General features: G+C 50.8%; 1 protein-coding gene across 3 annotated transcripts in view; it reads left to right on the forward strand.

Moving 5' to 3' along the window:
• The window catches only part of LOC123746140 (centrosomal protein of 76 kDa), a 245,210-nt gene that overhangs the window by 75,601 nt on the left and 152,354 nt on the right, over nt 1–17,255 (forward strand). For all 3 annotated transcript variants that reach the window (XR_006771466.2, XM_069314067.1, XM_069314066.1), the window contains one exon: nt 4,613–4,695. Coding sequence is in view for 2 of the 3 variants with exons in the window: in XM_069314067.1 (XP_069170168.1) it covers nt 4,613–4,695 (83 nt within the window). In the remaining variant the exon portion in view is untranslated. The remainder of the gene's footprint in view (nt 1–4,612; nt 4,696–17,255) is intronic.

Raw genomic sequence — 17,255 nt, forward strand, 5'->3', positions numbered from 1 at the left:
AGTATGATTTGGGTTCGGCTCCTCCCCGGGCTCGGTTCTGGGCGCCTTTGGGTACCTCGGATCTGTTTTTCCCAGAAGTTTTCTACTTCCCGTATCTCCGTGAAGGTGGCTCGGGAAGCTCTTGCTGCATGCCTCTTGCGAGACCCGGGTTATGCCTCTGCAATGGATCCATCCTTGTTTGAGTTTGGTTCTTCTTCCCATTTTTGGGTGCGTTTGGAGGTTCCAGAGCCTTCCTGGCTGGCAGACTGCCCTTTCTTTTCGTTACAGGTGTGGCATGGGTTCTTTCGGACCCGCACGCTTGATTGGCGGGAAACTTCTACTTTTATGCAGGTTTACCTGGAGGGGAGTTTGAGCTCCTTAATGCGTACTTGTTCGCTTGAGTGCTTTCTCGGGATGTTGGCCATTTCCAGCTTCACGTGCAGGTTCCTCAGCTTTCGGCTTCGTTGGTTGCGGAGGAGTCGCGCACCCGTGGGCATTTGGCTTCGGTCTTACATTTCTTTTCCCTTCTCGACCTGTCTTCTGCTTGGCTTGAGGAGGATGTGGGAGCGCTGAGTGAAGTGCCTTCGTCTGGGGCGCTGACTTCGATAGCTAGGGCGTTGGCTGCACTGTTGAAGCTCTTTGTGCCCATCCTGAAGGAAGCGGTATCTCTGTTTTTTGCTTCTTGCCTCGCGTGCCATCAGGTGGTGCTCGCCCTCTCTTTGGAATCTGCTTGGGCCCTGGCTCTTAGGTTTTTGTCTCCGTTTTGTCCGTTGCTGTTTGCAGAGACTGCAGTCTCTCAGTTTCTGCACGTGGCTTCATCTAGTTGTCGTCCTATGGCGGACTTGTTGATTCTCCGAAGCGGTCGTTCTCGGCAGTTTCGGAGAGGTCATGCCAAGGTTCCGGTTCAGCTGGTCGAGGTGGGCCATTGGTGACAGTTTCTGAGCCGTTGTTCCCTTAGGGGGCCAGTGTCGCCTGGGCGGCACAGTAATCGCCCTGTTTGACGTTTGAGTTCTCGTCAGGGATGTCAGCCCTTTCGCAGTTTACCCCATTGACAGGACAATCGGGGGGAGGCTCGGTCTGTTTGCCCACACTTGGTCCCACGATTTGTGGGCCTTTTCGGTCGTGTCATCCGGCCTGCGGTGGCGTTGGGTGACTCGTCCTCCTTTGGGGGTTCAGGGCTTACAGGGCAGATTTCTTCTCCTGCGCTTCATCAAGTCGTCTTGGAGTGGGTGCGCTTGGGCGTGGTCAAAACGACTACGTCCCTCAGGTGAGTTTCCCGTCTGTTTCCGGTGCCGAAACGGGACTGTGCAGATCTGAGGTTCATTCTGGACTTGTCCCGTCTGAACCTCTGGATTCCTTGCCCCTCCTTTCAGATGACTACTCTGTCTCAGGTCCGGCTTCTGTTGGAGCCGAGTGCCTGGATGGTGTCACTGGACCTCAAGGATGCCTATTGGCATGTTCCTATTCATCCAGGGTTCAGGGGCTGGTTAGGTTTCGTGGTGGGGCATCACACTTACCGTTTTCGATGCCTTCCTTTTGGCTTGAATCTGGCACCTTGCGTTTTCACGCGTCTGACCCGGGTCGTGGTGACTTGTCTGCCTCTTCTAGGGATTCGGGTTTTGACCTTCCTTGACGATTGGCTGGCATGGGCTCCCAGTCGGTCAGCTTATCTGCTCGCCAGGGATATGGTTCTTTCCCAGCTCGCCAGGTTCGGGTTCCTGGTGAACTGGAGGAAGTCCCATCTGGTTCCGTCCCAGGTTCGGACCTGGCTGGGTCTTGTTTGGGATTCTCAGACCGCTTCCTTGTCTCTTCCTCCAGAGACGTTGCGGCGGCTGCGGGATTGCCATCGGCTGTTTCTGAGGGGGTCCCGGGTCACTCGGCGGTTGCTCGAGCGGTTGTGCGGGAGTATGAACTTTGCCGAGCTAGTCTACCTACCTGGTCGGGTTTGGTTTCGGCCTCTGTTTTGGTTCCTTCGGAGACGTCCCTTCCTCCACTCTCGCGATCATTGGGTTCGTCCTCCGGGGGGCCTTGTGTCAGTTGCTGCGTCACCTGCTTCCTTTTTGGGGTTGTCAAGGTTCAGTGCCTTGGCGTCTTCCCGAGCCCTCACTCGATGTGTTCACAGACGTGTCGTCTCTCTGCTGGGGCTTTGTGACCAGTGCTCACCAGGCAGGCCAGGGACGGTGGGGTCCGTCCTTCCGTCGGGCTCACAGCACGGTTTGGGAGTTCGTGGCAGTCTGGTTCGCTCTTCGGAGGGTTCGGGTTGCTCGGGGATCGACCATTTGCCTCCATTCGGACTGTTCTCCTTTGGTTCAGCCTGAACTGCGGGGTTCTCTTCGGTCCTTGGCTCTTTGGGGTTGGTCCCTTCGAGTGGTTCGTCTGCTGGATTCTCAGGGTTTGGCTCTCCGTGCGGTTCATGTCCAGGGAGTGTCCAACGTTCTGGCGGACGGTCTGTCTTGCTTCCATCCCCTGTCCACGGAGTGGACGATCGACGACAGCTCTTTTCGTTGGATCTGCCAGACGTATGGTCTCCCAGATGTGGACCTCTTCGCGTCGGCGTGGTCTCGGCATCTCCCAATGTATGTGACGTCCTTCCCCGACTGTGAGGCGTTCGTGGTGGATGCCTTTCGGTAGGACTGGTCAAAGTGGGGTTACCTGTACCTCTTCCCCCCAGTCCAGCTGTTGCTTCGGGTTCTGGTTCGATTGGAAACATTCCCAGGGAGAGTAGTCCTTGTGGCCCCTTGGTGGCTGGCCCATCCTTAGTTTCCGGTGCTATTGGCTCGGTACCCGAACCCGGGACATTTCCCACGGCTCCGCCTCTTTCAGCAGGTCGGCCCGGTCTGGTACGGGGCTGGTTCGACCTTCTCCTCTGCTCTTCGCGTCTGGTCTTTTTGACGTGGGTGTATCACCAATTCTATGGTGATCAGGTGGCTTCGTTGATGGTGTCCCACCTGAGAGCTTTGTCTCGGCGACAGTATGAAGTTTCCTTGGGGTCTTTTTGCCATTTTCTGGCTCTTCATAGGTTGTCTTTTCTTTCGGTTCGGGTTGTCTTTCTTTCTTGGCTTTTTCAGGACCGTCATTTGATGCATAATACTGTCGCCTCGTATTGTGAGGCGCTGGTGGAGCTGCTCAAGCTAGCGTTCGGGGTGGACGTCACATCCGCCCTGTTTCGTAAGCTTTCCTGTGCTTCGTTTCACCTCTGGCCTGCTCATGCGCTTCCTGAGCCGTCCTGGTCCTTGGACAGGGTGCTCTCCTAGCTTTCCTCTCCTCGGTTTATGGTGGCCCCTTCGGTTCCGGATTGTTTTTCCAAGGCTTTGTTTTTGTTGGCATTGGCCTCTGGGGGCCGGGTAGGGGGGCTTCATGCTCTCCTTCGGTGTAGGGGCTTCTGCTCTTTTGGTCCTGGGGGGGTAGATTTGTCCGTTTGCAGCCTTCTCCATCTTTTCTGGCGAAGAACGAGACGGCTACTTTCTGGAGGGGTCCGTGGGTCATTGATGCTTGGTTGGTTCGGCCGGGGGTGCATCATGTGTTGTGTCCGGTTGCAGCACTTCTCCATTACCTGCACGCTTCAGCTGGGGTGGCTGGGGATGCGCTTTGGGTTGATCCGGTTTCTCTCGTTCCCTGTTCCAGGGCTCGGGTCTCCCAGGTTGTCTGCAGGGTTATTAAGTCTAGCCAGCCTGCAGTCTATCCTCGCACCCATGACGTTCGGAAGTTTGCAGCTTTGGCTGCCGTGCTTGGTAACATGTCTTGGGCACATATTCGGGCACGTGGATTTTGGAAGTCGAACAGAGTCCGGGCCGGCCGTTATTTGGTAAATGTCCCGGCTCCTCGGCATTCTTGTGTTGCTGTGTGTCGCAGGTTGCAGCCAGTTGTCTCGACTTCGCGTTGAGGAGTTTGTGGCCGCCGCCTCCCGGGTAAGTCCCTATTTTCCTTCTCTTTGGGTATGTAGCTCCACGGAGCCGTAGGGGTTCCCCACAGAAAACCAGCGTTGAATGTAATGAAACGCCATTTTCTGGGTGAGCCCCGGAGGCTCCCTGGCTTCCCCTCCCTCCCATCTGGTCAGCGTTTTTTTTTCGCATTGGTTGAAGCCTAGTTTCCGAACTGAAGGCAGCCGGCGCGGTGAGGTCTGGGGCCCCCCTTCCCCTCCCGGGGAGGGGAGGGCTGCTCGATTGATCGGCGCGGCAGTAAATTGATTGTTTGCTTGGGATTGTAGGGAGTTTTGTTTTTTGTTGTAGTTTCTTACCATGTGCGGTTTGTTTTGTTATGCCTACCTTTTTGGGTGCCTAACCCCAGTCAATGGCAGATAAGGAAAACCCCCCAACCGTAATGGGATTTTCCAGGGCAATTGTTCCCTGAAACCTCTCTAAAGGGGCCAGGTTCTAGCGCTGGTCCCTGGTAGGTCTGAACTCCATAGCTAATGTCCCGCTCTAACATGACATACATTAGCCCGATAAGCTCCAGGGAGCCTCCGGGGCTCACCCAGAAAGTGGTGTTTCATTACATTCAACGCTGATTTTTTGTAATGTATTATTTTATGATAATTTGTCATAATTGACAATTTGCTTTGGATGTAATAAAATTTCTGTTGTTATAAGTGTCGTTTCAAGTTCATCTATGTTTGACTTGTTTTTATTTTTAGATTTGCGATATATGGAGTTCCTTGTGTGTGTGAACCCAAGATCAATGAAGGATTTCTGTTTGATCTGCAGCATTTCAAACCAGGTAATATTAAGCTAATTGCATCATTATCCAATTAATTTTAATCAGGGGGAAAGACAGACTTAGGTCTAAAATTAAAGTGCTTGTTATAATGTTCTGTATAAGTGTTCTTGGAAAACAACACTAAAAGTGCAGTTGCATTCCTGGATTAACTTGTTTAGATTGCATTCTTGGATAACTTCATTCTGAGTGAATTTGTTCACAGTTTATTTTATATTTGGGAAATTTAAGATATACTGTATTCTAAAACCTCCTCAAGCCAGCCGCTTAAAGTCCACTCTGCTCCTAATAATACACCTACCAGACCATTTTTACTAAATATTTTAATTACATTTCAGTCACAAATACACTACACAATGAAGTGTAAAATATTGAATGGTTCAAGCATGTAATCCAGAAAGATTCTAAAACATAAGCTAATTGCGGGTACTGACAAAGTTTTAGTAAGGTATTTGGGTAGTGAATCTAAATTTTCACTTCCATTATCCAAACCTGCGCAGAAAAAGGGCCACCCATGCTGTACAATGCTACATGCCCTTGCTATTCATGTGGGATATATTTGTGAGACATCCATGAAAGCTAAACTAAATTTATGGGAGAAAGGATAATAGGTTTGCTGTTACAAAAAATAGCCACATTTTTGGGAGGGCTTCCTTGGGTTCTTCCTGGTGCTAGCCAACCTTGCATGTTAGAATATCACCTAGTGCAGACCAGAAGCCACTACCTGGTCCACTCGAAGAGATGCAGGGAAAAAGGAATACTAGATCAATTAAACCAAGAGAAAAAGCCACCTGAAAGGTAGAGCAAGCCAAAATAAAAATAACTGCTTAGAATTATTAGCAAACCTGACAACAAGGAATACAGTAAATTGTCCACCACAATAAACGTGGATAAATCCTTTCACTCACTTGAGCCCTAGGAGCCTCGAACCACTGACCTCAAGAGATGTAGAGCAGCTCTATCAACCATACTACTGAACAGCCAAAATATGGAAGAATTCCAGAAGCACCTAACTGCTCTTCAACTGGAACGTTGAGCCTTTCCGGGTTACCATTCAAGCATGGACGAATTAGGTGATCCATGTCCCAGTCATATTAATTGTCAACCACAATAAATGTGGATAATAACATTTCATTCACTTGGGCCCCAGGAACCTTGAATCACCAACTTTAAGAGTGGGAGATGGTAGTTCTATTAACCACATTGTTCATTAGCATGGTTGATAGAGTTACTGTCTCCCGCTCTGGTAAGACATTGTGCGGAGTTTGATGCTCTTAGGGGCCAAAGTGAAAGAAATGTTATTATTCACCTTCATTGTGGTTGTCAATTTATATGACTGGGGCATGGATCACCTAATTCCTCCTTGCTCGAGTGCCAACCCAGGGAAGGCTTAACACTTTCGCTGGCCTGGTGGGGCACCCAAATTGCACCAAAAGGTAGGCCGAGCATTCCCGGTGAGCACACAACCCAATGTTAAATTCATTCACTTACAATGTTTATACTTAACACTTTGCCGCTACCGGCCTATTGAAAAAAAGCCATACCCTAGATGCTTTCAGTGTTTCGAGCGCTTACGCGGCAAGACAGAAAAGTGTATACTCTTTTGACTGTCCTGACACTAATTGTTGGCATACGTATTTAATTTTTGTGTCACTGTGCTCGCCATAGAATTGTCTATAGAACGTACCTATAAAATGCCTCGAAAACATAAGGTATATCAACACCAAACAAAGAACTACTGAGATCACTAGCCGAGAGTGTCAAACACCAACAAAATGTTTCTACTCTCTTCATGGTTGTGAAGCCCACAGTTGTGCTACAGCATTAATTTTGGTATCACTGAAATCGCAATAAAATTCTCTACACGGACATATGCATATAAATATAGATTCAATGTTGTAGCCCATCCAAAACAGTGTGGAAAGTGGCTGAAGTGTTACCCGCGGCGGCATATCGGCGAAACCTGCATTGAAAAGTGTATATTCAATTCACTGTCCTAACATTATTTTTCGATGTACGTATTTCATTTTTGCACCAATGTGTTCGCAATAGAATGTTCTAGAAGAACATAAGTATAAAAGGTCACATAAGGATGCGTTCGACCGGCAACATATATAAAAACTGTCGATTATACTCGTCGTGTCAATAATACAATTGTTTTACCACGATGATTCACTGCCACGCCGTTCTCTTTAATAAGCTGTTCGGCTATTAGAGAAAACATAAGTTTCATGGCAAACTCTTGAAAATTATCCCCAAGTAGATCGGATAATAAATGGAACTTATACAAATACTTTTTCTCGTGACTCTTGAGCGCGGCACGCCAGCGTAGTCAGTAGAAAAATTGTTGACGACGCTGAGATCACCAAAGCAGGAAAGTGTTAATAATAAGACATTGCAAAAAATTTTGCATAGGGACGTTTACGTCATCAGGAATTCTGCATGTTTTGGTTTTATGACGCATATTGTGGCATCAGGGAGAGAAAGTATTAAGTTCCAGCTGGGCAGCAGTTACATCAGGGGTGGGCAAAATTTCTGATGGGAACCCCTTCGGCTCGCCGGAGCTTATCCAGGCTGATATGCTAATGTCAGACTTTGGCATCAATCATGTGTATGGAGTTCTTTGGGCCTACCGGGGACCACGAGCCAGAACCTGGCCCCCCTCAGAGAGGCATGGGGAGCAATGGCCTATAGAAACCCCCGTGTGGTTGGTAGCATTCTATATCTGCCATCGACCGGGTCAGGCACCCAGAAAGGTAAGCGTCCCAAAACAAACCCCTATTCTGGTAAAAATTTCTGGCAAAAGCCAAACAAGTGAATAGAACTCCCCAAAAAGAAATAAGCAAATGAGCATGATGTCACACGTCGCTGCGCCGCTCCCCCCTCCATGGGAGGGGAAAGGGGAAGCCCCAGACCACCACCCGGCTATCCATATGAAGCCGGACAGAAGAAACCGGTCCACAGAAGCCGGACAGGAGACAACTGTCCTCCGATGAGGGCATAGAATCCAGAGCGCAGACTGAAGAAGTCCAGAAGAACTGCAGAGTCGACAGGCCCATGTCTGAATAGAGCAGACGGGAACCCCAGAAGGACGGGGCGGATCGACCACGTCCAATGCACCCACGAAGATGACACAACGAAGCGCAGGGGAAGAAGCCCACCCCGCCAGCCCTGAACCTCCCAAAGGGGGAGGAGCCGTCCACCGTCGCCACCAGAGGCCGGAAGACAACCAAAAGCGCCCACTAACTGCGGGACCATGCGAGAGTCAGCAAAGCAAGCTGCTCCCCCAGCGCCCCATCAACAGAGAAGGGAACAGAGCCCCTTCCGAAAGAAAAAGTATACATACACATATATACATATATGTTATGTATATACACCTACACATACATACACACACGTGCGTATGCACATACACATGTGCACACATACACGTGAAAAGAAAATTACAAGCCGCCGACCAGTGGGCAGAGAGCACCACGCCGGCCAGGCGAAGAAGGCACAAAACTGGATCAAAAGGCCCACCTCGACAACAAAACCCCAAAGTCCCAGCACGACCACAACACGTGCCAAGAACCAAAAAGATCAGTCTGGAAGCCAGGAAGACCCCGGAACCCCAGAAGGCAGAACCAGGTCACACACGAGGAAACAAAGCCCCCCTGAACCCAGAAATGGGGCCCAAGAGGAAGAAACCTCCAGAACGAACCCAAAGGAACCCGGAATCGAACCAGGGGGAACCCAAACCACCACATTTGCCAGCAGAGATACACCACAGAAAAGCAAAGCACAGCCCCCAGACAGAACCCCCCTGGGAAACGGTCAAAACAGACTGAAAACCGAGGGACAAGGTGTTGGAGCAAGCATAACAGACAGGGACACTGAGCCCAAACCCCAGGGCCCAGACCCAAAGCAGATAAAATGGAAAACCCGGTGTAAAATCAGCACTCAAACGTTCCCAGAGGAACAGGAAACGGGCAGAAAACACCAGAAAAGCAAAGAAATGAAAACAGGAGAATAAAACCCCTGAAAAAAGTGACCCGGTCGGAGTCACTGAAGCAGCTGGCGGAGCTGCTTCAGCATGCTTTTGGTGCTGATGTTACTTCTGCCCCATTCCGCAAGCTGTCGCGTGCATTGTTTCACCTCCGGCCTGCCCGTGAGCAGTCCTGGCCTTTGGACCGGGTGCTCTCTTTTCTCCTCTCTTCTCCTCGGTTTGTTGTGGCATTGACCTCTAGCGGGGTCAGGTCGGGGAGCTTCATGCTCTCCTCCGGTGCAGGGGTTTCTTCTTCTTCGGTCCTGGTGGTAGGTTTGTTCGGTTGCAGCCGTCTCCTTCTTTTCTGGCAAAGAATGAGACAACTGCATTCCGGAAGGGTCCTTGGGTCACATACTACACTACACAAAGAAATCACAATAGCGTGATACATTAGGGGATACACAAGGGGAGCCGGTCGGCCGAGTGGACAACACGTTGGACTTGTGATCCTGTGGTCCCGGGTTCGATCCCGGGCGCCGGCGAGAAACAATGGGCAGAGTTTCTTTCACCCTATGCCCCTGTTACCTAACAGTAAAATAGGTACCTGGGTGTTAGTCAGTTGTCACGGGCTGCTTCCTGGGGGTGGAGGCCTGGTCGAGGACCGGGCCGTGGGGACACTAAAAAAGCTCCGAAATCAACTCAAGATAACCTCAAGATAACATCAAATGAACAAATGTCATGGCCCTTGTGGATTTGTTCATTTGGTCCTTGGGTCGTTGATGCTTGGTTGATGAGGCCGGGGTGCATCATGTGTTTTGTCTTGTTGCGGCTCTCCGCCATTATTTGCGCACCACGGCTTCGGTGGCTGGGGATGTGCTTTGGGTTGACCCAGTTTCCCTTCTTCCCTGTTCCCGGGCTCGGATCTCTCAGGTCGTCCTCAGGGTTATTAACACTTTCGCGCTTTATATTAGAGATAACTCGTCACTGGTTTTTCTTACGATTCCGCATAACTGCCTACTTTTCTCGTCAATCGAAAAAATATTTCTATAAATTCCATTTTTTAACTGAAATGGATGGGGATACTTTTGTTTTGTAGAGAATTTATTTGCGAATTTTTTGGTACCAGAATGAATATTATATCACATAAGCTTCTATGAGTAAAAAAAAAATACACAAAGTATGTTTGGGGGTGTGGCGAGCGTGTGGCAGTGGGTTCCCTTTAGCCGTTGATATATCCAACACGTGGGAAATATTTGTATGTGTTATGTATATGTCTGTGTAGGGAATTTTACTGCGATCATTGTCATACAAATTATAAAATGTTTCAACAAGTATAAACATGACAAACATCAAACGAACGAAAACAATGCGTTCGTTTCTGCCGCGAACGCATACTGAGCGACGTGGTTCTATATTTGGCGCTTCTCTTACACATGCTTTGTACAAATGTTATACAGTTCATCTTATAGAAAATTTTATTGCGAACACATTGGTATAAAAAAGAAATACGTACATAGAAAAGTAGGGTCAGGAAACGTATAAACTTTCCAAGCATGATTTCCCACCTGTGTTTTCGCCAGTGCGCTCGCGGCTAACTACTCTCCACTTCACACACTCTTGCGGGTGGGCAATTACCTATATTAAACATTCATATGCATATGTCTGTGTAGAGTATTTTATTGCGATTCCAATGATACCAAAATTAGCGATGTAGGACAACTGTAGGCTTCGCAACCATTAAGAGAGTGGAAGCATTTTGTTGCTGTTTGGCGCTCTTGGCGAGTGATCTGCATAGTTTTTTATTTGGTGTTGATACTCCTTATGCTTGGGCGGCATTGTATAGGTATGCTCTTATAGACAATTTCATTGCGAACACAGTGATACCAAATTTAAATACGTGCGCCTTCAATTATTGTCAGGACAGTCAAAAGAGTGTACACTTTTTCGGTCTTACCGCGTAGGCGCGCGAAGTGCCGAAAGCATCTGGGGTATTGTTTTTTTTTGAGCGCCGAGAGCGCGAAAGTGTTAAGTCGAACCAGCCTGCGGTCTATCCCTGTGCCCACGACGTTCGTAAGTTTGCTGCTTTGGCTGCCGTCTTTGGAAACATCGTTCGGCTTTGGCCGTTCATTCAGCCTGGCGTTCCGCGAGCGCTTTGTCATGGGTTCGTATCCTGGCCGGGGAGGATTTACTGGGCACAAATCCTTAACTGTAGCCTCTGTTTAACTCAACAGTAAAATGAGTACTTGGTTGTAACAACGATTCTTTGCAGCGAGGATCGTATTCCAGGGACCTGCCCGAAACGCTACGCGTACTAGTGGCTGTACAAGAATGTAACAACTGTTGTATATATCTCAAAAAAAAAAATGTCTTGGGTTGACATTTGGGCCCAGGGTTTTTGGAGGTCGAACAGAGTGTTGGTCGCTCACTACCTTGTGAATGTCCTTGGGCCTGGTAGGGCCTGTGTTGCATTGGGTCGACGGTGGCAGCCAGTTGTCTCGACTTGACATTGAGGAGTGAGGACTGTCCGCCTCCCGGGTAAGTCCCAGTCTTTCCATGTCTTTGGGTAGTTAGCTCCGGGAAGCCGACGGGGCTTCCCCCAAGAAAATCAGTGTTGAATGTAATGAAACACCATTTTCTGGGTGAATCCCGGAGGCTTCCTGGCATCCCTCTCTCTCCCTGGTCGGCGGTGTTTTTTTCGCATGCTTTTGACATCCAGCCTAAGAACTGGTGCTTGGATCGCCGGCGTGAGGGTCTGCGGCTTCCCCTTCCTCTTCTAGAGGAGGGGGGGGGGGTTACGCAGACAACGGCGTGGGAATATTATGACATCATACTTGCTTGCTAATTTTTGTTTGGGGTGTTCTGTCCACTCGTTCGGCTTTTGGTAGCAATAGTTTCACCAGAATAGGGGTTTGTTTTGCGGCGCCTTCCTTTCTGGGTGCCAGATCCAGGTTCTGGGTCATAGTCCCTGGAAGGTGAAAACTCCATGTACATTGACTGATGCCAGAAAGTTATACTTATCCATTTAGCCTGGATAGCTTCGGGGAGCGTCCGGGACTCACCCAGAAAATGGCATTTCATTATATTCAACACTTTTCTGGGGGGAGCCCCGTCGGCTCCCCGGAGCTTTACCGGCTGATATGCTAATGTCAGACTTTGGCATCAGTCATGTGTATGGAGTTCTAGGGCCTACCGGGGACCACGAGCCAGAACCTGGCCACCTCAGAGAGGCAAGGGGAGCAATGGCCTATAGAAACCCCCGTGTGGTTGGAAGCATTCTATGTCTGCCATCGACCGGGTCAAGCATCCAGAAAGGTAAGCATTCCAAAACAAACCCCTATTCTGGTGAAAATTGCTACCTAAGCCGAACTAGTGGATAGAACTCTTCAACAGAAAACAAGGAAACTAGTATGACGTCATACGTCACCGCGCCGCTGTCTGCGCAGCTCCCCCCTCCCCAGGAGGGGGAAGGGGGAGCCCCAGACCTCCCACGCCGGCTATCCACCCACCAGTTCTTCGGCTGATGCTATAGGCAATGGTTATGTGCTCCGGCTCCAGTGGTTGTTTCAGCACTGTACCTAGAGTGTGGTGTCTGTTTTCTAGGTGGTGCGTGAGCCGGGAGTGATTCTTCAGTACTCGGGCTGCATGCGCCTAGGGTTCCCTTCCCTAGGTGCCCTGTAAGTACTGCCCTTGGGGCTTGGGGCCACCTTCCACAAGTTCCTTGGGTCCTGCCCCTGCTTGGCCGTTTACTGCTTGGTTTTCGGCCGCTCTTTGTGTGCTCGGGGGTTCTGTCTCCCTTGTTCGCCTTAAAGTAAGGGGCAGTGTTTGCACTGGTGGGGCGCGGGGTACTGTGCAGCTTGTCTTTACCAATCATAGCGGCCGGCTCTGTTCCGCTTGGGTACGCTGTCCTCTTGCGGGGTTTTCTTTTTCTTTTTGTTTATCTACCTGCTGGGGGGTCTGCCTTCGTTCTTGCCCCTTGTGTCCCTTGTGTTCTGAGTATTTTCTGGTGGTGCCCCCTGCTAGGTCCCCGTGAGTGTACACGTCCCGGGGGTTCAGCTCTTAGAAAGTTGTTTGGTAGCTTTGGGTGCCAGTTAGCAGTACCCTGCCTGGGACTACCTGAGCGCGAGTCCTCTTAAAGTAAACGCTTGGGACCCTGGGAAACCCCTGGGGGCGCGCGGGTCCGATGGATGTGACCCCAGAGCCCCCCCCTCGCTTCCAGCGAGTTTGAGGGTTGCTCTCACCTTTTGTCTCTGGGTGACTCTCTGTTTTGCCTCCGTCTGCTGCCTGTGGGGTCGGTGACACCTTCGACCCGGAGTCCTGCGAGTTTGGTTGCTCGTTGTGGCTCGGTTACCCAGTTGTGCTAACACAGCGGGTGCGGGCAGCAGGGGCGTTGCACTTAACATAGGCTAACATAGTTCCAATCTACAAAAGTGGCAGCAGGGAAGACCCCCTCAATTATAGACCTGTATCATTGACAAGTGTAATAGTGAAAGTATTGGAAAAGCTAATCAAAACTAAATGGGTAGAACACCTGGAGAGAAATGATATAATATCAGACAGACAGTATGGTTTTCGATCAGGAAGATCCTGTGTATCGAATTTACTCAGTTTCTATGATCGGGCCACAGAGATTTTACAGGAAAGAGATGGCTGGGTTGACTGCATCTATCTGGACCTAAAAAAGGCTTTCGACAGAGTTCCACATAAGAGGTTGTTCTGGAAACTGGAAAATATTGGAGGGGTGACAGGTAAGCTTCTATCATGGATGAAAAATTTTCTGACTGATAGAAAAATGAGGGCAGTAATCAGAGGCAATGTATCGGAATGGAGAAATGTCACAAGTGGAGTACCACAGGGTTCAGTTCTTGCACCAGTGATGTTTATTGTGTACATAAATGATCTACCAGTTGGTATACAGAATTATATGAACATGTTTGCTGATGATGCTAAGATAATAGGAAGGATAAGAAATTTAGATGATTGTCATGCCCTTCAAGAAGACCTGGACAAAATAAGTATATGGAGCACCACTTGGCAAATGGAATTTAATGTTAATAAATGTCATGTTATGGAATGTGGAATAGGAGAACATAGACCCCACACAACCTATATATTATGTGAGAAATCTTTAAAGAATTCTGATAAAGAAAGAGATCTAGGAGTGGTTCTAGATAGAAAACTATCACCTGAGGACCACATTAAGAATATTGTGCAAGGAGCCTATGCAATGCTTTCTAACTTCAGAATTGCATTTAAATACATGGATGGCGATATACTAAAGAAATTGTTCATGACTTTTGTTAGGCCAAAGCTAGAATATGCAGCTGTTGTGTGGTGCCCATATCTTAAGAAGCACATCAACAAACTGGAAAAGGTGCAAAGACATGCTACTAAGTGGCTCCCAGAACTGAAGGGCAAGAGCTACAAGGAGAGGTTAGAAGCATTAAATATGCCAAAACTAGAAGACAGAAGAAAAAGAGGTGATATGATCACTACGTACAAAATAGTAACAGGAATTGATAAAATCGACAGGGAAGACTTCCTGAGACCTGGAACTTCAAGAACAAGAGGCCATAGATTTAAACTAGCTAAACACAGATGCCGAAGAAATATAAGAAAATTCACCTTCGCAAATAGAGTGGTAGACGGTTGGAACAAGTTAAGTGAGAAGGTGGTGGAGGCCAAGACCGTCAGTAGTTTCAAAGCGTTATATGACAAAGAGTGCTGGGAAGACGGGACACCACGAGCGTAGCTCTCATCCTGTAACTACACTTAGGTAATTACACTTAGGTAATTACTTGAGCCTTGGTGGTGGCAACGTTCTCGTGGTTTCCTCCCCGGGAGCCCCGGGGCTGCCCCGTTGTAGTTCGTTTTGGGACTTGGGGGTGTTGGCTGCTTCGGTTCCATCCACGCCCCCTTGTCTTTTCCCCTGGTTCACCCTGCCTGCATCCGGTTCCTTACGGTCTGTAGGTTCGGGGCGGGGTTTTTGGTGGTGTTGAGACTCGGGCAGTCTCGGGGAATTCCCCTTCCGGGGTAGTGACGGGGGCATTTGGGCCTGTTCCTCCAGCCGTGTTGTATGAGTCTGCCAGTGGGCTCCCTTCCTTAGTGTTTTCACGGCTGCCCCGGTTTTCTGGTACGGCCGGGGCTTTGGGGGAACGGCTCAGCCCCGGGGCCTGTCATGTAGGTTCCCGGGGCTGGGGAGGGGCTGACTTGGGGGGGCCTTGGCCCCGTTAGACCCCGTGGGGGTTTTTATCCCCCTCTAGGCGGGGCTTGTGGTTACGCGGAGTGGGGTCTTTCCTCCCCACTCGCCGTACGTGCTGTTGGATGTCGGCCCCTCCCCGGGCTCGGTTCCTTGGCCTTTGAGTCGGTTGGTTCCGTCCTGTGGGTGGATGTTTCCTCCCCCCCCCCTTTTTGGGACGGTGTTTTTGTCATGTTTTCCCGTTCGGTGGGGTTCTGCGTGACTTCTGATCTCGGGTGCGCCTGCGCCTTCGTGTGCCTTCGGGACTAGTGTTGGCTTCTGTGTTCTCGAGGGTACGGGAAGGTTTTTCGCTACTTCCCGCATTATTGGAACGTCTGTCGGCTCCTCGTACTTGTCGCCCTGTTGGGCTACTTGTCGCCCTGTTGGGCTACTTGTCGCCCTGTTGGGCTACTTGTCGCCCGGTTGGGCTACTTGTCGCCCGGTTGGGCTACTTGTCGCCCGGTTGGGCTGCTTGTCGCCCGGTTGGGCTGCTTGTCGCCCGGTTGGGCTGCTTGTCGCCCGGTTGGGCTGCTTGTCGCCCGGTTGGGCTGCTTGTCGCCCGGTTGGGCTGCTTGTCGCCCGGTTGGGCTGCTTGTCGCCCGGTTGGGCTGCTTGTCGCCCGGTTGGGCTGCTTGTCGCCCGGTTGGGCTGCTTGTCGCCCGGTTGGGCTGCTTGTCGCCCGGTTGGGCTGCTTGTCGCCCGGTTGGGCTGCTTGTCGCCCGGTTGGGCTGCTTGTCGCCCGGTTGGGCTGCTTGTCGCCCGGTTGGGCTACTTGTCGCCCGGTTGGATTCCTTTTTGGGCTCTTTGCTTCTTTGGCCGGTTTTCTTGTTCCTGCTTCCTCTTTTGGCTCCTTTTCTCGTGCAGTAGTCCTGGCTGGCGCCTTCCCGCAGGGAGGGTGTGCGGTTCGGCCGGCGTGTTCTGCGCATGCGCCGTGGAGTTTGTTTTGGTCTGGGCGGTGTTTCAGTGCTGGGGTTTTGCGCCCCTTTTTTGCTTCAGTGCTTCGCCTCTCGTTCTTCTCCCTGGCTGCGGTATGTGCCCCTTCGCGCCGGGGGTGTCCTGGTTCCCTGTTGTGGGGAGGACACCGCGGTTTTCCCTGTCATGGGTGTGGACCGCCTCCTTCGCCTCTCCCTGTTCTCCTGCGGGTCCGGCAGGGTCCGGCTCTGGCGTCTTCACCTGGCGGTGCTCTCAAGTTCTTCTGGGCACGGTTGAGTCGTGTCCAGTTCGTGCCACCATTCGCCAGGTGAGTTTCTGCAGTCTGGCGTCTTTTGGCCGGGCGCTGGATGCGGCGGTGTTTCTATACCTGTCTTTATTTAGGTATATTTTGTACGACTGAGACCGTTCGCACACCAGTGACTGTCCCTTATCACCCCTTCCTGTCCCCCCTCATGTGCATGTCCAACCCATGCTGGTGTCATTCAGGGGACCCTCCCTTTTTAATGTTGTGAGGTGTGGGGGTTGTAGGGTTGGTTCTGTACTCACCTGGTGAGGCTCCTGGCTGTGCTTGCAGGATTTGAGCTCTGGCTCTTGGGTCCCGCCTATCTGGTAGAACTTGCGGGATAGTACCAGTGGAGTGCAGTGGTGCTATTGGCACTTTTGGGGGACACTGTATTACCATCAGTGGTCTGTGCTTGTTACACTACCTACTTGCGAGCATAAGCCTGCTGGTTCGTCCGTGGACTTCCAGGGCGCACTGGCCTGTTTTCGTATGGCAGTTCCGGCCCGTCCTGGTTGTGGGGGTATGTGGGCCGGTGGACTGCTCCTAGCAGCTGCCTGGTGGGCCATCCTCTGGCCGGTCTGGCCTAGCCTTGGACCGGGCTTCAGGTGTAAAAGAGCTCCCAGTACCTCATCCAGCGGGTATCGAGCGGGGTTTCTCCGCCGTCGGTCGCCTGGTGCAGGTTTCTGGGCCTGCAAGGTTTTTGTCGTGTCTCCGTTGGCCCTGTCTGGGGTCTGCCTGCTCCGTTCTCTGCCTTTGCAGAGGGGAGTTGCTATTTACAAGTTGTTGTTGCTGCTGCACGTGTGCATTGGTACCGTGTTTCACGGTGGCGTGACCTTGTTCCTGTGTCCGGTTGTGGAGTGGCACTTTGCTGCTGTTTTGTGCCTGGGGATTGCGTGCGGTTTTTGTCCCTGCCTGATTGTCCACCCCTGGTTGTTCTGGGGTTTTTTGTGCTTCTGCTCTTTCTTCCTGCCTCCTCTGCAGCAGGGATGTTCTGCGTGTATTCTTAGGCGTTGGTCAGCCTGTGTCCTGTGATGTGCTTATTTGTCTCGGTCTATTGCAGTTGTTCGTGCCCCTTGGTTCGGGTCCTGTTCTGGCGGCGACCCTTCCGCCTTCTTTGGTTTTCCTGCCCTGCCGTTTTTTTTTTT

Source organism: Procambarus clarkii, chromosome 78 (assembly GCF_040958095.1).
Source record: "Procambarus clarkii isolate CNS0578487 chromosome 78, FALCON_Pclarkii_2.0, whole genome shotgun sequence".
NCBI classification, from domain to species: domain Eukaryota; kingdom Metazoa; phylum Arthropoda; class Malacostraca; order Decapoda; family Cambaridae; genus Procambarus; species Procambarus clarkii.